The 27,857-nt window shown below is 42.7% G+C and overlaps 1 protein-coding gene across 1 annotated transcript in view; it reads left to right on the forward strand.

Annotated features, from left to right (window-relative positions):
* SEMA5A (semaphorin 5A) overlaps positions 1-27,857 on the forward strand; it is a 549,553-nt gene that overhangs the window by 458,984 nt on the left and 62,712 nt on the right. The window contains exons 14-16 of the mRNA XM_069556145.1: positions 973-1,154; positions 7,510-7,653; positions 17,761-17,908. Coding sequence (XP_069412246.1) covers positions 973-1,154; positions 7,510-7,653; positions 17,761-17,908 — 474 coding nt within the window. The remainder of the gene's footprint in view (positions 1-972; positions 1,155-7,509; positions 7,654-17,760; positions 17,909-27,857) is intronic.

Consider the following 27,857-nt stretch of genomic DNA (forward strand, 5'->3'; position numbering starts at 1 on the left):
AAGAGGAGAGAGGATGTCCTTTATTCTTGGTTCCTAAAAGTGAAAGTGAAGTCACTCAGTCGTAACTGACTCTTTGCAACCCCATGGACTGTAGCCTACCCAGGCTCCTCCATCCATGGGATTTTCCAGGCAAGAGTACTGCAGTGGGTTGCCATTTCCTTCTCCAGGGGATCTTCCTGACCCAGCAATCAAACCCAGGTCTCCTACATTGTAGGCAGATGCTTTTCCATCTGAGCCACAGGAAAGTCCTAATTTGATTCCTAAAATTGTACTTACACTTACACTTACTCATAATAAGCTTTACATGGCTTCCTCGCAAATACAAGATGTTTTCTTATGAAAAACAGCAACGCAACAAGAGGAACTAGACTTTTGGATTCTCTGGGAGAGGGCGAGGGTGGGATGATCTGAGAGAATAGCGTTGAAACATGTATATTATCATGTGTGAAACAGATCGCCAGTCCAGGTTCGATGCATGAGACAGGGCACTCAGGGCTGGTGCACTGGGATGACCCTAAGGGGAGGGGATGGAGAGGGAGGTTGGGAGGGGGGTTCAGGATGGAGAACACATGTACACCCATGGCTGACTCATGTCCGTGTATGGCAAAAATCACTACAATATTGTAAAGTAATTAGCCTCCAATTAAAATAAATAAATAAATAAGAACTAGAGTGGACAACCCTGCCATGGTTTGACAGGTCATTAGCACCTTCCCCTCCCTCTCCTCCTTTCTGTCTGTTCCCTCCTGCCCTCCACCTCCTTCCTCCCCCTCCTCTCCTCCACTCCATCCCTGTCTCCACCCGTGGCCTTTACTGCTTTTCTTAGAAATACTTCCCCTTTCTCTCGTTTTGATTGCAATTTGAGATATTCCAAAGAAGCTCTGAGGGTCTCCTGGGAGATCTCATTTTTTTCTCTTACTATGTTTGCAGCCTTAACCCTTTCTGACATCCTTGCCTATATCTGCTTCCTAGGTGAGGAATCTCACCGTGGATGGGCACTTTGGTGCGTGGTCTCCGTGGACGCCCTGCACACACACAGACGGAAGCGCCGTGGGATCCTGCCTCTGTCGCACCCGCTCCTGCGACAGCCCGGCCCCCCAGTGTGGTGGCTGGCAGTGCCAGGGCCCCCGCATGGAGATCGCGAACTGCTCCAGGTGCGTCCCTCCTGACGCTTGGGCTAAAATGCAAGTGTAAACCCAGCTTGTCCAGGCATTTGGGAAATCACTACCGATACATGCCTTCCCTATTGAAGAGAAAGGTCACAAAAAGATAGAGACGTTGACCACTTAAAAATGACAGGATCTGTGGGGGGAGATTTTAAATTAAAAACCTAATTTGCAATACACATATATATATGCCTCCTTTGCATAGATTTGTATAACTGAGTCACTGTGCTATATAACTAAAAGGAACATGATATCGTAAATCAACTAAATTAAAAAAATTGAAAATCAGATTCTAAGCCTCTTTATATGTTTAGGTGAATCTAAACCTATCCATGTGTTCATTGTTAGACTGGGAAAAGTGTTTCGAGTATGCAAAATATTAGAAGAAGGAAAAGCATACAGTTTCTGAATGGTAAATTAGACTCTGCTCATCAATTTTTTAAATGCAAAGGTGACTATCAAATCTCTGTGGTATTTAAATTCCATTCACACATTCAAATAGTGAGGTAACAGAAATGTCTGTAACATTTGAAGCTTTTGGTGAAAAGAGAATTCAATGACAACTTGCAAGTATATGAAGGGTATCTAGTTTATCACCATTCTTTTAGAGGGCAGGTGAGTAGCTTGCTATGGAGACAGAGCATCCCAAAACCACACTGTCCAAGTATAAGCATTGTGATTGGCAGCTGGCCCATTGCAGGTACCTGTGTGGACGTGGGAGCTTTAGTTGTTACCCTAGACCGGTCCTTTACAGATTCAGGAATATTGACTCTAGGGGCCATTTCTGAAACTACCAAAGCTATCCTACAGTGCTGCTTACACTCAGAGGACCCTGCTTCTTAAAGTGTATATTTCAATATCTTAATGCTCCACTGTGTTTGACTCTTTGTGACCCCATGGACTGTAGCCCACCAGGCTCTTCCGTCCATGGGATTTTCCAGGCAAGAATACTGGAGTGGGCTGCCATTTCCCTCTCCAGGCGATCTTCCCGACTCAGGGATCAAACCCACACCTCCTGCTCTGGCAGACAGATTCGTTACCACTGTGCCATCTGGGAAGCCCCTCTAAAAGTGTGTATGGCTTTCCAAATCCACATGAGAGTGTCACTTACTGGTATATGAGCTGTTAGTGATAATTTTTGGTTGGCGACTTATGGGGGATCCAAGAATGCATGAGTCGATACACTGTACCTGCATCTCAGTCCTTGCCTGCCTTGGGGATCGTGTCTGTCACGGTAACGGAAACGATGCTCACCTGCCAGGAGCATCCCGTCTGCTTGACGGGGACCTCTCATGAGTGCACACTTCAGCGTGCCTGAGGGATAGGAAGCTAGGGCTCCATCATTGGCAAAAACAGGCCATGCTGTCATTTTATGGGTGTCACCAGATTTGATCTTCATCCTTATAAACCACCTCACTGCAGGGTCAGGAGGGAGGAACCATAGCACTCACTGACTTCTATCCACTGGGAGCCCCTGGTACTGTCAAAGGAAAGAGACAGTCGTGAGAAGCCAAGTGAACAAGGCCAGTTCGCAGCAAATATTTGGTTTTCTAGCAGCAAGGGCTTATTAGCTTACATATTCCTTTGAAGTTATCTGCCAAAACTATGGTAATCTGACACCAGAAATTGTTTTTAATGCCCTTTATCAGTTGATAACTTGTTTATGTTGGCCTCAGTTTTGTTGGAAGAAGAAAAGTGGAAACCACCTAACTTGCAAACTGATTTTTTTTTTTTTTTTGGCGCAGCCACTGATGTCAAGTACCTCCTCAATTAGTGCAAAGTACATCAGAAAGCCTCTGCAAAGACTGATCTAATGACTCTAAGTTAAACCCGCTCTTCATTTATCTTTGTTATTGTTTAACTTAATAGACTCAGAAAGTGTTGGGGAATTCAAAATATTGCTAATTCAATACATTTGTCAAATATAATATCTTTGATTAAATGCTCTTATATCACATCATTTAAATTTGTCATTATCTTGGAGCTACAGATTAAGGGCATTCAATTTATGGAAATAAATCCACAGTATAAGGTAATTAGCTAAGTCAGACTCTATTATCAAACTGGGGCCAAGTCACACTTCCTATCAATCAAGAAAATCTGGTTTAATTTTATAGTTAAAGTGAACACATGAATGTCTACACCCCTTCTGAATTCTAATTTTTTGGGAAGGAGGAAGGAACAGAGAGAGACAAAACTCGAACTAGCTCAGCAGTAAGGTAGAATGTCAAGGAAGGCTTGGAGCTTTGACAGAGTTTTTGTCATCTAAATAAGTCTGCAGCTTCCAATGATGGCAACGTATACCTTTTTTAATGGGACTTTTTTTTCTAGGAGCAAAACCTGAGTCTGTTCTGGTTGGTCAGGGCGACCACTCTGACAGTGAGATTGTGTGCAGGAAGTATGGAGAGGGTTCTGAGCATCTACAGGGGGGATGAGGGGAAGGCAGGGAGCTGGGTGTGCTGTGCTGTAGGCCCCATGAAGACCGCAGCTGGTCACAAGGGGAGCTCTGTAGCGGCAGGACCCTTGGCCGTGTTAGATTCTCTCACCTGAGAGTTATAACCACCAATACCCTCAGCATCTGGAAAAAGGCAGACAGACCCCAGAGTCTATGACTATGCTTTCTGACAGAAGCCAAGTCTTTAGAAAGCTCTGCGCTGTGATCCGAGCGGGCTTCCCAGGTGGTGCCAGTGGTAAAGAACCCGCCTGTCAGTACTGGAGGCGTGAGAGACACAGGTTCGATCCCTGGGCCGGGAAGATGCCCTGGAGGAGGGCATGGCAACTCACTCCAGTGTTCTTGCCTGGAGACTCCCCATGGGCAGCGGAGCCTGCCAGGCTACAGTCCATGGGGTCACAAAGAGTCAGAAAGGACTGAAAGAACTTGGCAGGACTGCTCAGAACACCCCGACGCAGCTGATACCCACTGCCGAGTAACCTGGAGGCGGCTCACATGGTTGAGCATGAGTAGCTTTCCTGTCATCTGTGTATTATTTTGTTGCTGGCTCATTTTTTTAAAAAAACATACTCACTTTTCTCCTCCCTTCCCTGTACAGTGTATAGCACTGTGGCCACAGTAATATGTTCCTTTTTTCTTTTTTTTAACTGGAGTATAGTTGCTTTACAGTGTTATATTAGTTTCTGCTGTACAGAAAAGTGCATCAGTTATACGTATACAGATATCTTCTCTTTTTTAGATTTCCTTCCCATTTCGGTCACCACAGAGCATCAGGTAGAGTCCCCTGTCCTACACAGTAGGTTCTCATTAGTTATCTGCTTTATACAGAGTATCACTGGGTTCGATTCCTGGGTTGAGAATATCCCCTGGAGTAGGAAATGGCACCCCGCTCAAGTATTCTTGCCTGGAAAATCCCCTGGACAGAAGAGCCTTGTGGGTTATAATCAAAGGGTTCGTAAAGAGTCAGACAAGATTGAGCACCACAGATACACACACAAGATCAACAGTTGTGCATGTCAGTCCCAGTCTCCCAATCAATATGTTATATTTAAAACAAACACCAGGATACTTGAAACTAATACACTATTGTGAATCATCCATGCTGCAATAAAAAAGATATATAAAATTTAAAAAGCAAGAAGCATCAGGAAAGCTTCTCAGATCAGGGTCCACACTTACCCTCCTCACTTACTGTAGGATTTTTATCTTCTTTCCAAGAGCCGATTTAGAATGCAGAGACCTCTGGGCAAGTGGTCTGTGACATCACTCACACTGCCAGTTGTGTTGGGGGGCCACACTGTATGGCAACCCAGGGCCTGAGGACACTGCCTGCCCAAGAAGGGAAGGGTGGTCAGATAAGGAAAGGCAGGCTGCAAGAGCAGATTTTGCCCTCTGTTCACCATCTCCATAGGCCAGCTCAGATGCTCCACACAATTAAAAAGGAGCCCATTAAGTCTACAGAGATTAGACTATTTGTGTTATTTCAGAAAACAAGAGCATATCAACATTGCATTATGCGTTGCATTATTTCTATAAAATTAAGGTGGTTTCCACTGATGCCTGGCAGAAACTCCATAAAAGCTATAGAACTGTTATTGTTGGAAGGCTACAGTCAATGAGTAGTACTCTGTTTTATATTGTTTAATGGAAAAAAGGACTATCACAGACATTCTTGTGACTTTATTGCTGCCTGCTCAGCTCTGGCTCTAGTTTTGGAAGGCCATTCACTAAAAGGAGCTGTGATCAAATTGGTGGTTATTTTAAGACTAAAAATCAAATAGTAAAGAAACCTGTTTCAGTGATGTTTTAAATGCATTAAGCAGATTGTTTTTGACTGACTTAATCAAAGAAGTAATCCATCTGCTGATATATGCTGACTTAGTGCTACTCTGAGCTTCCTTTGTGGCTCAGTGGGTAAAGAATCTGCCAGCAATGCAGGAGACCCAGGTTCAATCCCTGGGTCAGGAAGATCCCATGGAGGTGGGCATGGCAACCCACTGCAGTACTCTTGCCTGGAGAATCCCATGGACAGAGGAGCCTGGTGGGCTACAGGCCATGGGGTCACAGAGTCAGATGGAACTGAGTGACTAACACTCTCACTTTCAATGCTGCTTCTTTGGTTGCCTGCTGCTACGGCTGCCTCTAAGGAGCACTTTGAAATTTGCAAACCCAGCTCCATAGAATAGTCACATATGTGGATACTGTAGTCATTTCCTAATGTACTATATTCCTATTATTTAAAATACCTACTGCCCTGTATACAACAGTTTCCATAGATTGCGAGTAGATTACATCATAAGGTGTCATGTTTGTTAAAAGGTTTAGGCAATTAAGAATTTCCAAGCAATTTTGGGAGCAGTGTTTCTTGCATTATCTAAACTTTTTTTATATAAAAGAAATTTTAAAAATTTCTTTTTATTTATGTTGAAATTTATTTTATTTATGTTTATTTCTATTTTTATGTTTCTTTTATGTTTTCATTTTTGGATGCTTTTAAAAATGGTATGAGGAAGAATGATATGTCAGATATTAATTACTTGTAGAAACAGCTCCATAAATCTGTCTTATTTTGTGTTATTTTGGTTAAATTATTATGAAGCAGCTTTGTTATATCATACATCGAAGTATCACTTTATTTTGATTTTGATTATGTTTAAGTTTCAGAAAATAAAGTAGTGAAATATGAAATATGCTAAGAATTTTATCAGAGGAACTTTCATTTGAAATTGTGTTAGATATTACATGTGTAGTTGTTTATACCTTCAATGGTATAAACAATGGTATAGCTGTGCACCTGCATGCTTTTAAAGGAATATATAAAGTAAAATGATTATTTCAGCAGAAATATAAATACGACAGACAAGAGTAACAGCTATTTAGAAATGCATATGTGAATAGAGAAATAGAGAAAAAAATCTACATGCAGTTAACTATCTATATGGAAGTTTAGACTCTGGTTTGAACATATATTTTATTAATAATACTTAAATTTTAAAAAAATTCCTATAGTTTATTTTTAAATAGCAGGGACAAACTGGTAAGGGAGATATTTAAATTATAAATATTCTACAAGCAGACATTTTAAGGAAAAAATTACAATATTAAACAAAAATTTTTCTCTGGCTGTTAGTAGCAGTTTATTGTATAAAAGTATTTTTTATTTTATATTTTAATATACCTGCCTTATTTTATACATGTTAAAGTAACCTAAATAAAGATATACACAATTGGCACTTCCTATTTATACTCTATATCTTTGTCAGATTATTGGAGAGTAGCCAAGAATCTGAATTTAAAAATATCCTTTCTTCATTTTTAATAAAGCTTGTTTTATAACTTTTGACATTATGGTACTCTTTATCAGTAAGAATACCATCAAGAGAGTTACTGATTGTCACTGCCATGAATAGATTTTAAAGGAAACATTTAGATGATTATTTGATTCAATGTGCCCTTTTCCTAGATTATAACTGATACAGTACAAATCAAATAAAATCATAAAGGCCAAAGGTTCAGGGATGCATGTCTAATTGCTTTTCAAAAAACAAAAGTAGCATTATTTTTCATTAGCTTAACGTTTTCACCACTAAGCTTTCTTGTTTCTAATTAGCCCGTTTTTAAGTTATTTGCAAGTACATGTAAAACTTGACTCTCAAGTTTTCTTTTTTGACTCGAAAATCAGGTTCGGGGGCGGGGATGGACTTCAAAGTAACCGGTTCCCGAGACAGTACATTGCATTGCTTCCCAGGGCTCCTTGCTCGCGTGGCCTTCGCAGCCCATACGTCAGTGGTCCCCGTGGGGGGATCCCCCGGGTGAACGTGGGGGCGGGTGCAGATAGAGGTTGGGCCTCGCGCAAGTTGACCCCAGTGACCCTGTTGCTTCTTCCCGCAGGAACGGAGGCTGGACCCCCTGGACCTCGTGGTCTCCCTGCAGCACCACGTGTGGGATCGGCTTCCAGGTGCGGCAGCGGTCCTGCAGCAACCCCACCCCGCGGCACGGGGGCCGGGTGTGCGTGGGGCAGAACCGCGAGGAGAGGTGGGTACCTACCCTCTGCGGCTCCGGGTCGCCACCCTCCCGCTTCCTGTCATCCCAGTGCAGTTGGTTTCCCTGCGGTTTCAGTTTCTGGATCCAGCTCAGCTTGTCTGTGGCATCCTTTTCTGTTGAGCTGAATGACCTCTTTTCTTTCATCCTTTAATTTCAACCAAAGCTTGGGGTGGACAGCTTCACTGGTGAGCCTGCAGGGTTCACTCAGCCCAGCCGCTCTTGAGGGATGGGAGATGCAGGGACAGCGGGCATCTCTGGGCTGGGCTCCCCGGAGAGGAGGCAAGTGAGTCTGCTGCGGAATGACTGCTCTTATTAAAATTCCGCTAGACTGGTCTCACACCGCCAGTTCCAAATAGGGCCTGAGCTGGTCCTGGGTCCAGATGGTGTTGATCAGAAGAGGTAAGTTTTCCATCACGACTGAATTAAGCACTGGCACCGGGTGAGACCACAGTCAGTATTTTGGCTATAATTACAATGACACGCTTGTCTATGAACAGGACCCCTCAGTGAACCTGAAGGACAACCTGGTGGGGGGGTTCCTTTTCCATGTGTATTTTAAGCTTTCAGCACGTCCCTCGGACATTTCAGTTCAGTCTCGCACTTAACAACTTGTTGCTCTTTGTAGACTCAAACATTTGGTTTTGGCCTTATAAATCTGCAGTTGTGGTAACTGGCTCTTCCTTCCATATTTAAAGTACACCCTCGTTTATGGTTTGGGGAGAAAATCCAGGTAGGTGAATTTCACATCACCTTTGTGAGTCTTAACTCTCCACACTCACATCAGTTTATGTTCTTGGTCCATGAGAAGCAAATTGGCTTTCAGTACTTTTTAATTAAATTGTAGTAAGACTTGTATCCTGTGAAATGACTTCAGTGGGAGCCTCGTAAAAATACCTATGCAGTTATTGGCTTATGTGATTAATATTTATATAGACAAAGCCAGCAGGCTTAGTGGGTAGGTAATTCTCCACCAGATATTTATTACAACCTGAAATTAACTGGAGAGAATCATTTTTTTCTCTCTTCATTGTGTTCCTAAATCACCAATTAAGATTGCATTATTTTGACTCAGAGAAAAATGAAGGATGATTTTTACAAGGCAAAGTTGGTTGTTTCTGAAGTAGTACCCTGTGACAGTCTAACACAAGCCTGTCATTTCCAATCTGACACCAGTTGATAAGTGGGAAAGTCGATTATGGGAAAGATGTCTTCCAGCGTTAGAAGGTTTTAAATTGGCTAGAAGTTTTAAATGCTGTATGTTGTCACATAATAGAGCCCATTCAGGTAAAGTGACGTCTATCCACCCCTAGAATCACAGCACCTCGGCAAACCTCACAGCTCTTATCACCTTTCCCAAGTTGAGCACACAGGAAGGAAGAAGCTGGTTAATTGTGTGGTTAACATCTATATATGTTCTGTATCCATTTACAAGTGTTCATAAAGCTTCATTTTCAGAAAAAAAAAAAACAGGATGGTTAATGTGTTTGGGGAACTTTCATTTAAAGTATTCTTATTTTACAGAAGAAACACTTTGGACTAAATGAATATTTGCTTGAGAAGGGAACTTGGATTAAGTAATAGACATGTAGATGAGAAGAACAGGGCCTGTATCCCCAGGGAATCTCCCTTTGAAAAAGCCTTTCTTAGGGGGCGATTGAGAAGTTAATGAAAGCTAGAAAAAACAAATGCATGGCATCTCTTTCTTGGCCTTCACTAGCGAAGAGTTCTTAGTGTCTTTGTCACCTTATGTGGGAAGTCTCTCTACCTAAGTAATATAAAGAAATATCATCCTGATTTTGACAAAACACATATTTGAAAACTAAACTCAAGATTAAAGGAGACCCTGATCTTCATGGGAATGTACGAAAGAACAAGGGCTAGACATATACACTCATTAATAAAGTCACGTCATGCTTATTTAAACACCATCAAACCTAAAAATGAGATACGATGAGATGAGATGGTTGCATGGAATCACCGATGCAATGAACATGAATATGGGCAAGCTCTGGGAGATGGTGAGGGACAGGGAAGCCTGGCATCCTGCAGTCCATGGGGTCACAAAGAGTCAGACACAACTTGGTAACTGAACAACAACAAACCTAAAAAACTCCTGAGTGGCCACAAATGAATAAATTGACTCTCAGCTATAAGGTCCCTAAATTCATGCTAAGATTTTAGTGAGTGACTTTTTACTTGTGACAAAATCTCCAATATGTGAAAAATTCACTGAGAACATGATTGCAACAGAAATCTCAAAAACATTCACATCGATTTTTGTCTAAATAATGGATAAAGAAAATATCCAATTTCTATCCTAGATGTACTTTAAAAGGCATGGACATTTGTTTATCTGTTCCAAAATTTCTGGAAAATTATTTTCTTGAGTAGTAGAAACTGAGTAGTATTGATTCCCAGAGAGGCTACCCACAAGGATGAAGCAATGGACCCCTGTGCAAATATCATTGAAATGCAAATATCCTTGTCTGTATTCACTTTCTCCTGCTGCGTAACAACAGTTCTACAAACTTACTGACTTAAGAAAACACACAGTTATCACCTCCAGTCTCAGTGGACTAGGAGTTCTGATATGATTCACCTGGGTTCTCTGCTCGGCCAGAGCTGTGGTTTCATCCGAGGCTCACCTGGGGAAGGATTTACTTCCAAGTTCACGTGGTTGTTATTGGCATTCATTTCCATCAAACTAACTTCCGTGGTGGCTAGATGGTAAAGCATCTGCCTACAATGCGGGAGACCTAGGTTTGATCCCTGGGTTGGAAAGATCCTCTGGAGAAGGAAATGGCACCCCACTCCAGTACTCTTGCTTGGAAAATCCCATGGATGGAGGAGCATTGTAGGCTACAGTCCATGGGGTCACAAAGAGTTGGACACGACTGAGCAACTTCACTTTCACTTTTCCATCAAACTGGGGACCTTGGTTGCTTACTCACTGTCAGTCTGAAACTGTCCTCAGTTTTTTGACAAACAAGCTTTCCCAACGTGGTCACTTGCTTCCTCAAATCTAGCAAGGAAGAGAATCTCCTTGCAAAATGAACATTACTGTCTTATGTAATATCATCACAAAGGTGGCATAGCCACACCTTGCCATAGTTTATTGGTTAGAAGAAAGTCACAGAGCTAGTGCTCAATCAAGAGGAAAGATAGATACATCATACATAAACGCATGCATTGCACAGGATGTACAGATCAAGAGGCAGGAATCGTTGGGCTCAAAGTAGAGTTTATCTGCCATCAATGATGAACTGTCCTTATCACATACAACATCCAATTCACCCCATCTCCAGTTTCCTCCCAGTTTTATACCATTCAGTCATTTCCCTAAATCTGGAAACTTATTCAAATCAGACTCAAAGTGAATGAGTCTCCCTGGGTGTAGTTCATTTCAGCCTGTCCATCTTAAAGTGTGAGACAAGTTATCTGGCCACTAACACACTCAGCGGACACATGGTGGGGCAGGCAGAGGATAAGAGCTACAGTTACTTCTGTTCAAAAAGGGGTAAATGGAAGGTACAAAGAAAATAAAAATTGAGGTCTACGCAGACAAGTGTAGGGAGTCGCTTGATGAAGTTGCAAAGCTCTGGCGTAATTCTCCACAGTTCTTAGCCCTGCTCTCATGTCTGTTTCCTGCTTGACCCTTCCTTTTCCATGAAAGGTAGCATGTGCCTGCAGCTGGTTAGTTTAATGAGCCTGCTTCCTGGCAGTGGAAGTTTGGGTTTCCAACAGCCTCATTTCATTTGTACTTTCTCCATATATTCAGTCTCAGCTGGTGATCTTTTTGCTGAAGTCAACTTCAGAAGTCTGCCATGAATTTCCTTGGGCTTTGCTCCACTAAACAGTCTAGACCCACAGATCTTTCTGAGACAGCCCTTCTCTAGCTGGGGCTTTTGCTAAGATGGCTGAGGGACAACACCCTCCAGCTTTCTTGTGATTGAGAGGATCTGCGATTCTTGCTCTTGAACTTCTGAAAGGACTCCTTGTGGGACTGAACTCTACTCTGATCTTTTGACGCCCCTGAGGTTCTAACAAAAGGTTGTACACTCACAACTTCAGGTTTTTACTCTTTGCCAGCCTTCCTGGTGGTGCTCAGAAGCCGCCTCTTCATTTCAGTATCTTTTACCATCAGGAGAGGCCAATGTCCTTTCTGTTTAGTATTATTTCCCTCAATTTCTTTTTCTGCTGCCCCAATGCGTCAGTGGTAAAGAATCCACCTGCAGCGCAGGAGACATAGAAGACACAGATTTGATCCCTGACTTAGAAAGATCTCCTGGAGAGGGAAATGGCAACACACCCCAGTATTCTTGCCTGGAAATCCCATGAACAGAGAAGCCTGGCAGCTACAGTCCGTGGGGTCACAAAGAGTTGGACACTACTGAAGAGACTGAAGATGCAATCACATATATATGTACACACACACACACACATATTTATAACATAAAGGGAAGGAAAGTCGCTCAGTCGTGTCCGACTCTTTGCAACACCATGGGCTGTAGCCTACCAGGCTCCTCCGTCCATGGAATTTTCCAGGCAAGAATACTGGAGTGGGTTTCCATTTCCTCCATCTCCAGGGGATCTTCTCAACCCAGGGATCAAACCTGGGTCTCCCACATTGCAGGCAGACACGTTACCATCTGAGCCACCAGGAAGGCCCATAACATAAAATTGTCATTTAACCATTTTTAACAGTTTGACTTAGTAGCATTATTACATTTAAGTATTGTGCAACCATAACACCATTTCCAGAACTTTTGCATCCCCTGAAACAAGAACTCTGGAACCAATAGTTGATAAATCTGCCTAATAGAATATTTAAGTAAGTATTGAATAAGTAGAATCATATAATCTTTTCTAGTTTGTACCTCACTTATTTAACTTAGCATATCATTTACAAAGTTCATCTTGTAGCATGTATCAGAACTTCATTGCATTTCAGGCTGAATAATATTCTTCTGTAATATTATACTAACAGTTTATTCAAAGGGATTAATATTCTCTACCAGGATTCTCAAAATTCTACTTCCTTCTACTCAGTTTCTAGTCCTGAAGCTGCTTTGATATTTTTAGATCTTTCTTAAAGTAGCACCATGTGTCTAAGTATCAAGATCTGTTCTAGTTGTCATTCATACAAATATTACCTCAGACTTAGCTGCCTAAAACACCACGTGCTCTATTGGCTCACAGCGTCTCTGGGGTCGTGGCCTGGACGGAGCTTAGCTGGACCCTTTGCTTCAGCATCACTCAAGGGTGCAGCAAGGTATAGACTGTGGCCATGGTCTCATCTGAGGCTCCTTTGGCAAGGGGAGGGGTCTGCTTCCTAGATTTCTCCTGTGTTGTCGGACTGAAGCTGTTTTCCAGAAACTGCTCTCAACTCCTTGCCTCTGGGACTTTCCTATTTGATTGCTTACTTTTTCAGAGCCAGCAAGAAGGAACTTCTTGAAAGAAGGATAATACAGGGTTAGGTAGCATATCACGGAAATGACAGTCTGTCGTCTTTGCCATGTTCTGTTGATCAGAAGCAAGTCACAGGTCCCACCCACACAGAGTGGGAAGGAATTACACAAGATGTGAATCCCAGGAAGTGAGGCTCATGGAGACCACGCTAGAGTCTTTCAGTTGTATTATCAAAGTAAAGAGACCCAGCCACCAATCGGGGTTTATGGTATGATTTTTCTGTCTGCACAGGCAAGTTTGCTTAATCCCGTGATGAGCCAAAGTGATGCTCTTTGCAAATCATTATCACTACTCTTTCCTAATGGTTCCCTTAGCTTCTTCTTGGGGAAAAAATAATATTGTGAAGAACTCAATACTTGTACAGTTTCTCTGGTGCCACAGAAAATTCCATTCTCCCAGTGTGGCCCAGAAAAGCAACAATCACTTAAGAGTAAATCAAGGAGAAAACAGTTCTCACAGGGCTCTGATTGGTTCAGGCTAACAGGTTTCATGAGAAATCAACATGGGTGGAACCAGAACAGAACACATTTGTAGCATGAAGAAATAGGACAAGGGAAAATGATACGGTATTGAAAATCTAGTCCATGCAGGATTATGAAAGACAATTCTCTTCACAGAGATTAGGTCTGTGGAAAAAATGGATAATTTATGGAGAAATAGCGCCAGGCTATTAATTCATTCTGAAATGCAAAATGAGAATGAGCAGTCATGGGCAAAATGAAAATCTTAATTTTTAATGCATCGTGAAATGCATCTGTGACCATCAATGCTCTAAGACGCTGGTGGTCCGAGAGAGCCAATAAGATTTCAGAACTGCTCAGCTTGTCCTTTGGTAAAAGCCAGCCATGTATAAAGGACTCAGTAATGAAGAGCAAATGGCTGATATATTGTGTATCTATTTTATCCATAAATTAATAAAAATCCTTGCACACCCAGAGTCACCGAGGTAACTAAGTTTGTGTGTGCTCAGTCGCTGTGTCTGACTCTTTGCGACCCTGTGGACTGCAGCCAGCCAGGCTCCCCTGTCCATGGGATTGTCCAGGCAAGAATACTGGAGAGGGTTAGATGCCCAATGTTCATGACCAAGAAAGACATTGGAGGCCCAGTCTGTAATTTAACAAGAGATACGTCTCTCTGGCACGTGTTTGTTGGGTGATGGAGTAAGAAAGGCAGAGGGCCAGTGCTCTCCTGACATCGCAGAAAATGCAGAGCTAGGAGCTTGTAAGGGCTCAGCCTCTGAGCAGACTTCCCCCAGGGTGAATTTTTGAGTGAAACCTAGACATAAATGACAGACTAGCCTGGCAATTTCTAGTGCTCTCTGACTTCCCTTGCGGAGGACACCAGTTACATTATCTGGTGTGCCTTTTGTCATAGAACTACTATAGAAGAAGAAAGAGAAGAAAGAAAAGCACGTTGTTGACCACCTTAAAATGCAGCCAGGGATATAATTTATAACATGGATAGAAAGTTCTATGCTACACAGAGTTATCAGGTTCTCCTGAGGCAGACTTTCAGCTGTAATAATACACTGAGTGTGTTCAGAGGGGAGCACGATGTAGACAGAGATGAGAAAGGATACATACATTATGATTTACTCTCCTTTTGGTAAGTGGTGGCTCTGTTGCTATGCTTTTTATTAAAAAGTCAAGGGTTTTATGAGTACTATGAATAAGATTTTCCTTTGCCCACTCTGCTCTTAACGTGGGTTTGTTTTAGAAAGCTGAAGTTAGTGTTAAGGTGTCAAGGAATTCCAGACCCTTTAAATATGGGCAACATCACTTTGAAATTGGGGGTGGTATTCTGTCCACATTGAGAAAGGCTCCACATGGATATTTTAATTTACTGCTAAGAATTTTGATGTTTTGAGTATTCTTGACTTACTTCTTCCAAATGCCTTCTTAAAACAAATGGCAGTTTCCTCGTAGAACAATCATCGCACCAACATGGAGGTTAATAGTCACTGAGGAGTCAGGATGCTTTGCTTTACATCTTGTAACTGCACATTTGCAAAGGTCTGGTGCTTTTCACCTATTATATCCTCAGTTTTGTTTTCAAGGTCATCCTCTGTCAATTAGAAGCCTCCTTCCCCTTTCCTCCCACATGTAAGAGTGTCCAGAGTCCCGAGCTGTGAGACTCAGGGCCGTGGAAGACTGTCTTATGAAGAAGAGTGAGAACTCCTTAGTTTCACTGGCTTCTCCTTCATGAGAAGATTTAGAGATGAAACCATTTGCCCAATTAGTCCCTGACTCTCCCTCTGCTGTGAAATATCAGCCCTCTCTCCCTAGAAGTAAGCACACCACTCACTTTCATTGGAGAGGCTGACTCCACAGTTTATTTATTTGTCTTATTCCCCTCTACCATGGATGTCCCATGGATGCCGCTTCCTGTCTCTTGGCATCACCATCGTATTTGTCCAACTTGGGCTGTCTCTGCCTCGGATTGTTGAAAACACGCCCTCTTGGCTGGCATCTGCTCCATCAGCTCCTCCTAATCCACCTCTGGGAACTCAGCACCACCTCCATGCAAGCATGGAGAACTCTGCTCCTCTCAGGGGCTCCAGTACCAGCAGGATGAGGCACCAACTCCTGCAGCCAACTCTTCACTCCAACTCTGACAGTACTTGTTTTTTCTCTGGAGCTTGAGATTTCCTTGGTTCCTTGAAAATAAAGCTCAAGTTCCTCCACTCTGTCTGTATAAAGACAGATCATTCCACTGTCAACTTTTTCTATTCACCTCTCTTAAGCACTTTAATCACAGTCTTCTTCCTGTTGTTCAGTTGCTATGTCATGTCCAACTCTTTGTGACCCCATGGAGGGCACCATGCCTGGTTCCCCTGTCCTTCACTGTCTCCCGGAGTTTGCTCAGATTCACATCCATTGAGTCGGTGATGCTATCTAACCATCTCATCCTCTGCTGCCTCCTTCTCCTTTGGCCTTCAGTCTTTCCCAACATCAGGATCTTATCCAGTGAGTCAGTTCCTTGCATCAGGTGGCCAAAGTATTAGAGCTTCAGCTACAGCATCAGTCTTTCCAGTGAATACTCAAGGTCAGTTTCCTTTAGGATTGACTGGTTTGATTTCCTTGCTGTCCAAGGGACTCGTAACAGTCTTCTCCAGCGCCACAGTTCAAGGGCATCAATTATTTGGTTCTCATCCTTCTTTCTGGCCCAGCTCTCACATCCCTACGTGACTACTGGGAAGACCCACTCCTGCTTTCCGCTCTTTCCCAGAACGCCCAGTGATGCTCTCTGTGCTTCATCCTGTTGACTCCCTTCAGCTTGGCCTGACTTTCTGCTTTTCATGCTTGTATATATTCCTGCATCTACCATATTCATTAAATGTCCTCCATTTGATGGGAAAACAGTTGAGTCATATCTGTATTTGCTGTCAGGAAACTATGCTGCCCCAGCTACCTTTCTTACCTTCTAGAAATCAGCTCCTTACCTCTGTTTTTGCTCATTAAGATAGTGTTTTTCTTACTATGGAAAACAGTATAGAGGTTCCTTAAGAACAAACAACAAGGACCTGTTATACAGCACAGAGAATTAAATTCAATATCTTGTAATAAAGTATAATGAGAAAGAATCTGAAAAGAATTCATGTATATATATAGGTATACTGAAACACTGCTATACACCAGAAACTAACACAACTTTGTAAATTAACTGTACTTCAGTTTTTAAAAAAGTCTATTCTGTCCTGCACACCCTGGGCTTGTGTCTATGTCCCTGAGTGCAACTCAGGTTGGACACACCTGAGACAGGGAAGCTCCCTTGATGAAGAAGAACAGCATCTTCTTACCTGTGAGCCGTAAACCCATGCACTGCCAGCTCGTTTCCTTCTTACTGTTTCTCTCACTTCATTTTTTTCTCACTTGTAGTATGAAAGACTGAGGAGAAATTTGATTTTCCTAAGGCTAAGGATGGCTTTGTATATTTGGCTAAGAATTGGTAATATGAATATACACATAAGACATATAGTCAGTCACTAAAACAGACTAGTTGTCAACAGTAATTCACCTCTTTTCGGATAACAGGTGCTCACCGAAATTAAGGTTGTGGAACATCATTCTGGGAGAGTCTACAAATAAATTTAAAAATACAATAACCTAGGCAGTGTGTGGCTGAAAGCTTCATACTAAAATTAGGCTAACTTTTCTATAAGGTATGTTACTAGGATTACAGGCCTTCCTTGATTCAAGGATGAGAAATGAATCCCAAATACAATGTGTGGACTTTGTATTCATAACCTACTTTATCTTCCAGTGTTTATGTTTGAAGATAAATGCCCTACTTAGGTATTTTGTGTGTGTTCTCGTTTTTCCGAGCGTCTATTTGAAGGGCTCTGTTTGTCTGTTTCTCCTCTGATTGGCTGCACAGGAAGCTCCATCCTGCATCGTGAGTCTAGCATCTTGCGTTGTCTCCCGCATATCCCATTGTCTGTGCTCACACAGCATGGCCAGCGCCGCATCCGCCTCCTTCCCTGTGCGACCACTCGGAACACTGCGGCGCCCCTCCACGCGGAGCATGCGCATGGGTTCAGCATCCGGTGCAGGGACGGAGAGTGGACAGGCCCGCAGCCTCGCGCTCCACTAAACGGCTGCTTTCCCCCTCTTGGTTTCCCCGTTACAGATACTGCAATGAGCACCTGCTGTGCCCGCCACACGTGTTCTGGACAGGATGGGGACCCTGGGAACGGTGCACGGCCCAGTGTGGGGGTGGCATTCAAGCTCGCCGCCGAACCTGCGAGAATGGTCCTGACTGTGCAGGCTGTAATGTGGTGAGTAGTCCTCATCCCCAGCCCGCAGTCTAGAGCGGGGAGACCAGAGTCATCAAACACCGGGTGCTCTGCACACACGGAATGCTACACCCACGAAAGATGTTCTGCAAACACAGATGCTCTGCAGAGACTAGGTGCTCTCACCGACTAGAGATACTGCCAACAGGAGCTTCTCAGCAGACGCTTAATGTTGTGCAAACCGAAAATGCTCTGGAAACTTGATGCTGTGAATCTAGTGCCTGTTCAGGTACTAGATGCTGTGACTCACAAGTCTTTCTGGCTAACGAGAATGTCTGGAGGAAATACTTGGAATTAAGAGTATCCTGAAGGCTGATTGGAGGAAATCTTCCCATATGGGATAAGCTGCCCCAGGGCTTTTCCAGTTCTTGTCTCTGAGCTAGTACAAAAACTTCAGCCTGCTTTACTCTGGGTGCTATATTTGGTTTGGGAAACGCGATAAGATCATCAAACTGAGCCCACACTAAGTTATTAATGTAACATGTGGACAAACCTTCCACACTGAAGACTCACCGACCTTATGGGGCCGTTATCAGAGCACATTTGGTGCCAATTTTAAGGGCGTCAAAGACATCTTATGGTTTTCTTTCTCTTATGCGTTAGTGGGTCCTATTTCTCCTAACACTTTGGTCTGCCAAAATCCCGCTTGTGCCAAGGCCTGAGGTTGCTCTTCCAGTGCCGTCTGTCAGAATGATTGAGCACTCAAGTCTGCGGGGCTTTGGCTTCATTCGCTTACCCCCGGTGCAAACACTGCAGAGTGACTGTAGAGACAGTAGGGACGCCTTGGTGGGGAGGTTCAGCATGAGAAGGTCTGGTTGGGCATGCTTCCTTGCTGATCTTCCAGTTGGTCTTTGCAGTAATTTTGTAACCTTGGCTTATGAGACATAGAAGGTGTTTGTGCTGCTGTAAAGTTCGTTTTTGTGAGACCTAAAAACCACACAGTTCAGATAGTCTTGGGAAATTTGGAGAGGGAAAGAGGATTATGAGATGCTTTGTCGGATATTATACCCAACCCAAGGAGATTTTGTTATTGGGATTTGCAATTAGATTTGTTCCCCTTTGCACTGGCAAAGATATTGCAGTAGCTTTAGCAGAATCTATTACTGATTATAGAAGCACTTCTTTCCAGGTCAGCCTGAACTAACTTTCAACCATGGAATATCTTAGTGTTCAGTTTAGGATGATGTAATTATTGATAATTCAGATGCTGAGATTTTAAATTATTTATGAAAATGTGACAGGTAAATCTGTGATCATTTAGAATGTCTAGGAAACTGTTCAAATGTGGTAGGTTTGTCCTTTCTAAAATACATCAGTCCTGATCCAGGTGGTTTGGCATCTAACACTGGGGTCTCCACTCTCAACTCAAATTTGTTTCCTCTGCTGGTAAACCATAGGGATGGATGACCTGAGTGGAATTGCACTTTAGTTTGTAAACTTTGCACTACAAAGAACTCATAAAACATTTCAAGTCATTAATTTTCTTATTGCAAATTTACTTAAGTTATTACATATAAAAAGTTTAATGAAAGAAAAGAGTAGCCTATCTCCTACGCAGTCGCTGGACTCTGTGTGTGTGTGTGTGTGTGTGTGTGTGTGTGTGAGATACACATGATTATAAATGTAAAACTTGAATGTCTTCCTAAAATGTTCATGTATTTGTTTTGTTTGTCTCTAAATTTGCAGAATTTGGTTTGTGAAAACTGTAACATCAGTTTTCAAATTCAGAGGACTATCAGGAGCATTTCTAAGGAGTTTAGTATAAGTTTTTAGGTATTTTAGCTTAGTTTTCTTTTTCTTCCCCTCCATAGTTAAACTACTGGCCATGTAATTCCTGGAAGGTATTATTACAGCACACTGGAGCATTCCATGGAGAAGGAAATGGCAACCCACTCCAGTGTTCTTGCCTGGAGAATCCCAGGGACGGGGAAGCCTGGTGGGCTGCCATCTATGGGGTCGCACAGAGTTGGACACGACTGAAGCGACTTAGCAGCAGCAGCAGAAGCATTCTATTCTTTATAGTAGAAGCACAACTTTTATTTTTTTCCCACATTTTTTTTTCCTATTTATTCTGCTTTCTGTCTCTTCCAAGGTAGGAATATCAACTGAGGAACATAAGTGGAATGAAGGAAAGGCTTGGTTTCTTTGGCTTGCTTAGAAAACGTATCCTATCAGTTCAATTCCTAAGATGCTTATTTAAAAATAATAGCTATTAGGTAAAGTGACATGTTGATCATATCCTAGCTGCAGTTTAGATATCTTTGGCCACAATGTATGTTTGTTTTTGATGTTTAGCCTTCTATCGATATGGTGGCACACAGCATTGTAAATTGACCATACTCTATTATAAAGTAAAAATTAAGTATTAAAACAAGAGAATTTTAAAAAATACAAGGACATTTTAAATTGGTAAAAAGAAAAAAAGATGTGGCTGTAAGTATACGTAATTTGTTGATTTTGGAGTCACACATTTCGTTATCTGCATGCCTGTGTCTGGCTGGATGACATCAGGTGATATTTCTGAATCTCTGGCTCCTCTTCTGGGAAGAGGGTGATCTTTCATCCCTCCCACAGTGAGTATCAAATGCAGTGATGCCCGTGACCTCCTGCCAGAAAGTCTCGGCTTCCTTGTGAGTTCTCTTCCCTACTTTCACTTCCTTGTTACTCCTGGTCTTCAGCTGCTCCTTTGAGTTTAAGCTTGTTAAAAATGATTTATACTGATGAAATGTTATTCACACAGTAAAGGACAGACTCGTGAAAAGGATAAGAATTTAAATTTCATAAGCACGGCAGCAACCAATAGAAAAAGTGTTGCATTCAAGTTCAAGAATGAATAGGATATAAAAGACTTGAGAATCTTTACTTGCTCTGCCATTTTTAACTTGAAATTTCCCCAAAAATATTTTCCATGTTTCACCTGTGATGTTCATATGTCTTTGTTTTTGAATAAATCTCCAAGCCTTTATTTAAGTCTCAGTGAGAGATGGTCAGTCAAGGATCCTTACTGAGAACCATTAGTTTTTTTCTGTGAATCTCAGCTCTTAAAGTTCTAAATGTTGGTTTCTCTTCACAATCCTGATTTAATATTTTTTGTTGTTGTTAAATATGAAGAAGTGGGCTTGCTGGAATCGGATGGTAGTTTTATTTTTTATTGTTTGAGGAATCTCTGTGGTGTTTTGCATAGCAGCTGCACCATTTTGCATCCCCATCTATAGCATGCAAGGGTTTCAATTTCTCTATATCCAAAAGAAACCAGGATCTTGAAAAGCTCTCTATATTCCTGTGTTCACTGAGGCACTATTCACAGTAGGCAGAATGTAGAAGCAACTTAAATCTCCATCTACAGATGAAAGGATAAAGAATAGGATATACTAAAATGGAATACCATTTATCCTTTAAAAAGGAGGAAATTCCTCCATATGTAACAACATGGACCTTGAGGTCCAGTTCAGTTCAGTTCAGTCGCTCAGTCGTGTCCGACTCTTTGCGACCCCGTGAATCACAGCACGCCAGGCCTCCCTGTTCATCACCAACTCCCGGAGTTCACTCAGACTCACGTCCATCGAGTCCGTGATGCCATCCAGCCATCTCATCCTCTGCCATCCCCTTCTCCTGCCCCCAATGCCTCCCAGCATCAGAGTCTTTTCCAATGAGTCAACTCTTTGCATGAGGTGGCCAGAGTACTGGAGTTTTAGCTTTAGCATCATTCCTTCCAAAGAAATCCCAGGGTTGATCTCCTTCAGAATGGACTGGTTGGATCTCCTTGCAGTCCAAGGGACCCTCAAGAGTCTTCTCCAACAAGAGTCTTCCCTAACACCACAGTTCAAAAGCATCAATTCTTCGGCACTCAGCTTTCTTCACAGTCCAACTTCACATCCATACATTATGCTAAGTGAAATTAGCCATTCACCGGAAGACAAATAGCATGTGATTCCACTTACAGGGAGATATCTGAAACAGTCAGATACTTAGGATCAAAGACTGCAGCGGTGTTTGCCAGGGGCTGGCTGGAGAGGGAGATGGGGAGATAAAGTTGTAGTTAAGCAAGATGGACAAGTTCTAGAGGTATGCTACAACACTGTGCCTACAGTCAACAATACAGTACTGAACACTTAAAAATCTATAAGAAGGTTGATTACATGCAATGTTTATCATGTTTGCCATGATAAAATAGAGTAATAAAAAGACAAAGGTAAACAAAAGTAAGTTCCAGATGTCAAAGGTTTGGGGGCCCTGAGCCTTGGGTTGTTTGGGGAGCTCACTGACACATGCAGAGGGAGGGCCTGGATCTTTTGCAGCCAGTTAATTGTGTGACCCCGAGGTCTGCCCACTGTCCTCTCGGCCTCTGTCTCAAAGCTAGCTGGAGGCCATGTTTGCTGGCCCTGAAATCACTGATGCTGTGATCCTGATACCCCTTTCCTGGACTCTGGGGACACATGTGTCCTTCCCTGGTGGCTAAATGAGTTTGGAATGAGATACAACAGGACACTTAATGGACAAACTCCTCCCACTTCTAAGTAAGCTGCTCTAGAACCCATATGAGCGCTGGGTCCCACTTCTGAGTAAGCTCCTCTAGAACCCATATGAGCCTTGGGTCCCACTTCTGAGTAAGCTCCTCTAGAACCCATATGAGCCTTGGGTCCCACTTCTAAGTAAGCTGCTTTACAACCCATATGAGCGCTGGGTTTCTGCTTCTGAGTCAGCTACTCTAGAACCCATATAAGCGGCTCTAGAATCCAAATGATCCCTGCGTCCCACTTCTAAGTAAGCTGCTCTAGAACCCATATGAGCGCTGAGTCCCGCTTCTGAATAAGCTGCTCTAGAACCCATATAAGTGCCAGGTCCCACTTCTGAATAAGCTGCTCTAGGACCCATATGAGCGCTGGGTTCTGCTTCTAAGTAAGCTGCTCTAGAACTCATATAAGCTGCTCTAGAACCCATATGAGCCTTGGGCCCTGCTTCTGAGTAAGCTGCTCTAGAACCCGTATGAGTGCTCGGTTTCTCTGGTCCCCGCTGCCCTTCCCCAGCTCCCTGCACACCTGTGGCCTCCCAGAGCATGTGGGGAAAGCACAGGTGGCAGGTGAGAAAGCTGGCGTCACACCCCAGCTCTGCCTCTGAGTATGCAGGACGCTTGGGGCCCTGTTCCACGTCTCCAGTCAGCATCCTTGAATGCAATCCCTGGCTGTCTGTGAGGATGCACAGAATATATGAGACATATGTTTGTATATCATTGCTCAGTAACAAACCCAACAAGGCAAATTGAAATAGAAAATGTCACCATCATTATTGAAGCTTCCCAGGTGGCGCTAGTGGTAAAGAATCTATCTACAGTGCCAGAGACCACGGTTCAATCCCTGGGTCAATCACTGGAGGGGGAGATGGCAGCCCAGTCCAGTATTCTTGCCTGGAGAATTCCATGGACAGTGGAGCCTGGTGGGCTACAGTTCATGGGGCTGCAAAGAGTTGAACATGACTGCAGATCCACCCACCACCATCATTATTGACATCAAGTCATAGTCTTGGGGGAAAATCTTCTATTCTTGAATAATATACCAGTAGCAATTTTATGTTTTTCTATTTAAAATTACCTTTATATTCATATTTGTATAATTTGTATTTGTATAAATATAGAAATTTATATTAAATGTAAGTTATTTTATGTTACCTGAGGTTGGCACATGTGTTCAGTCGCTCAGTCATGTCTGACTCTTTGTGATCCCAGGGACTGGAGCCCACCAGACTCCTCTGTCCATGGGATTCTCCAGGCAAGATTACTGGAGTGGGTTGCCATTTCCTTCTCCAGGGGATCTTCCCAACCCAGAGATCAAATGCTGGTCTCCTGCATTGCAGGTGGATTGTGTATCAACTGAGCTACCAGGGAAGCCTGAGGTTGACATATGTGTTTCACTTTTAACCTCTTTCAATAATAGCTGATACCATAATGATGCCTGTTAGATCAAGTCTTACAAATCCTAACTTGCTGCATAATGTCACACAACTTACTGAAATGAGGTGATGATTAGACATACTCGAGTTGTTATCTAGTCAGGTTATGATAGCCTGAAATCCCGTGTCATTTAACAAAGTGCTCGTAGTAAACCTGGATAGCAGTAGTAAAAATAAAAGTCACTCAGTCGTGTCCGACTCTTTGTGACCCACAAGTCCATGGAATTCTCCAGGCCAGAATACTGGAGTGAATAGCCTTTCCCTTCTCCAGGGGATCTTCCCAACCCAGGGATCAAACCCAGGTCTCCTGCATTGCAGGCGGATTCTTTACCAGCTGAGCCACCAGGGAGGCCCACAAGGGACAGCAGTAAAAAGCAGGGGAAATGATGCTCTCAGCACCTGCTGAGGGCTGGATGCAGTCTATCGGCCCCTCGTTCTATGCAACCACTCTAAATGCCACTCAACTACATCAGTGCTTATGGATGAAGCCTAGTGAGGCAGCCCAGGGGTAAACTGCCCGAGGGTACCGTGTCTGTCCCTAGAGGAGGAGGGAAGAAGTGTCTCCATTCCAGTGTCTCCTCCTCTCCTACTTGCGGGAAGATGGGCTGAGAGAGAATCAGTGTCTGTTCCAGGTCTCCTGCCAGGATTTAAGCCTACCTAGATCACAGCAGTGATTTGGAACTGTGAGGATATACTTATTTTACTTAAAATAATTAGATCATTTTAGAATAGGCACTTTGGGCTCAATTTTATTTGGCATATTTTTACTTCATTTCTAAACTTGTTTTCCGTGTTCAGTTTCTCAGTTGTGTCCGACTCCTTGCGACGCTATGGACTGCAGCAAGCCAGGCTTCCCTGTCCTTCACCATCTCCCAGAGCTTGCTCAAACTCATGTCCATTGAGTTGGTGATGCCATCCAACAATCTCATCCTCTCATCCCCTTCTTCTCCTGCCTTCAATCTTTCCCAGCATCACGGTTTTTAAGTCAGCTCTTCACAACAGGTGGCCAAAATATTGGAGCTTCAGCTTCAGCATCAGTCCTTCCAATGTATATTCAGGCTGATTTTCTTTAGAATTGACTGGTTTGATCTCCTTGCAGTCCAAGGGACTCTCAAGCGTCTTCTCCAACACCACAGTTCAAAAGCATCAATTCTGCAGCACTCAGTCTTCTTTATAATCCAACTCTCACATCCATACATGAATACTGGAAAAAACATAGCTTTGATTATATGGACCTTTGGCAGAGTAATGCATCTGCTTTTTAATATGCTGTCTAGATTGGTCATAGCTTTTCTTCCAAGGAGCAAGCGTCTTTTAATTTCATGGCTACAATCACTATCTGCAGTGATTTTGGAAAATAAAGCCTGTCACTGTTCCCATTGTTTCCCCCTCTATTTGCCGTGGGACAGGATGCCATAATCATTTTTTGAATGCTGAGTTATAAGCCAGCTTTTTGACTCTCACTTTCATCAAGAGGCTCTTTAGTTATTCACTTTCTGCCATAAGGATGGTATTATCTGCATATCTGAAGTTATTGATATTTCTCCCAGCAATCTTGATTCCAGCTTGTGCTTCATCCAGCCCATCATTTTGCATGATGTACTCTGCATAGAAATTATATAAGCAGAGTCACAATATATAGCCTTAACATACTCCTTTCCCAATTTAGAACCAGTCTGTTGTTCCATGTTCAGTTCTAACTTGCTTACTGACCTGTGTACAGATTTCTCAGGAGGCAGGTCAGGTGGTCTGGTATTCCCATCTCTTTCAGAATTTTCCACTGTTTGTTGTGATCCACAAATTCAAAGGCTTTAGTGTAGTCAGTGAAGCAGAAGTGTATGTTTTTTCTGGAATTTTTTTGCTTTTTCTATGATCCAGCAGATGTTGACAGTTCGATCTCTCTATCCTCTGCCTTTTCTAAATCCAGCTTGAACATCTGGAAGTTCTCAGTTCATGTACTGTTCAAGTGTAATGTGGCGAATTTTGAACATTACTGTGCTAGCGTGTGAGATGAGTGCAGTTGTGTGGTAGTTTGAGCATTCTTTGGCATTGCCTTTCTTTGGGATTGGAATGAAACCTGACCTTTTCCAGTCCTATGGCCACTCGTGTGTTTTCCAGATTTGCTGGCATATTGAGTGCAGCACTTTCACAGCATCATCTTTTAGGATTTGAAATAGCTCAACTGGAATTCCATCAGCTCTGCTAGCTTTGTTTTTCCTGATGCTTCCTAAGGCCCACTTGACTTCCCACTCCAAGATATTTGGCTCTAGGTGAGTGATCACACCAACAACCATCAAGGTAATCATTATATTAAGTTTTACAAATCATAACTTCCTGTGTAATATCAAATGAAATGTTGAAACTATAACCAAGCAACCTGGAGTCATTATTTAGGTGTGTTATGATAGACTGAAATTCTGTGTTTCCTAATCAAATAATTCAGTTTTATTGAGCCCCTACTGTGTGTGATGGATTGTTCTATTCTCACTGTGTCCCTTCTAGGCAGTTTTCATTAGTACCTCCATGTTGAGATGGGGAAACTCAACTTGAGAAAGATTAATGAACTTGGCCAGTATCCCGCTGTAGTGGGTAACTGGGCCAACATTTGAGAACTGGTTCTTTGGGTACAAATAGAATACACTGACGCAACGGCATTTGCACCTTTTTTTGCTTAATGTTAAGTGATAAATGATAAGACCTTATTTTTCTTTACTCTTATGGAGTACAAATTGTATCTTAAAAGAAATGAGGTTTTTTTTTGTTTTGTTTTGTCTTTCCATGACCCTCCCCTAGTTCATTAGCTTCCTTGATGTCCATAATATTGCAGTCATATCCTTTTGCCAGCCCCCACAGTGAGAGTTCCATTTAGAGATTCTCATGAGCATGGAAATGAATGGAAGGTGAACTCATAACCCAAATCTTACTTCTGTGTTTTGGCTGAAAATTGCAACATACAAAAGGAAGAAAGACAGGACTTCCATGGTGGTACAGTGGATAAGAATCGGCCTACCAATGCAGGAGACGTAGGTTCAATCCCTGGTCCAGGATCATCCCACCTGCTGGGAAACAACTAAGCCTGTGTCCCACAGCTACTGAGCCCGAGCTCTAGATCCCACCAGCTGCAACTACCGAAGCCCGTGCGCCCAGAACCTGCGCTCCGCAGCAAGAGAAGCTCCCGCCATGAGGAGCCCACACATTGCAACGAAGAGCAGCCGCCACACACTGCAACTAGAGAAAGCCTGAGGGCAGCAGCAAGGACCCAGCAGAGGCAAAATCAATACATAAGTTTTTTTCAAAAACAGCAAGGAAGGCATAAAATATTACAGTATATATAGAGTTGCTTCTTAAATTCATGTAATTCTGAATTCCCTCAAAGGTTTAGCAGAAGAGTAAAGCTAAAGACAGTGTCACATGCAGCTAAGATAATTCAAAATCAAAAAACAGCCTTAGTCCTGCCAGCACTGTGTTTATTACTGAATCACACCCAGTGTAAAGCAGTTGGCAAAAGCCATGATTTCAGATATCAGCAGGGCGTAGAGGAGGGAGATCTGTTTTCTAGATACAAAAGAACTGGACCACAGAATGCTCTGAAAGGTCAGGAATAAAGACATCGAAATCAATACAAGCTGCCAAAAGGGCTTCTGGGAAGGTTAACCAGAGTTGATATAACATATTGGAAATTGTTTGACTCAAGTAATGGCACCTGTATAGTTAAAGCTATGGTTTTTCCAGTAGTCATGTAGAATGTGAGTTCGACCACAAAGAAGACTGACTGCTGAAGAATTGATACTTTCGAATAGTAGTGGTGGAGAAGACGCTTGAAAGTCTCTTGGACTGCAAGAAGGTCAAACCTGTCAATCCTAAAGAAAGTCAGTCCTGAATGTTCACTGGACAGACTGATGCTGAAAGTGAAGCTTCAATACTTTGGCCATCTGATGCAAAGATCCGACTCATTGGAAAAGACCCTGATGCTGGGAAAGACTGA

The sequence above is a fragment of the Ovis canadensis genome, chromosome 16 (genome assembly GCF_042477335.2).
Source record: "Ovis canadensis isolate MfBH-ARS-UI-01 breed Bighorn chromosome 16, ARS-UI_OviCan_v2, whole genome shotgun sequence".
Taxonomy (NCBI): Eukaryota; Metazoa; Chordata; class Mammalia; order Artiodactyla; family Bovidae; genus Ovis; species Ovis canadensis.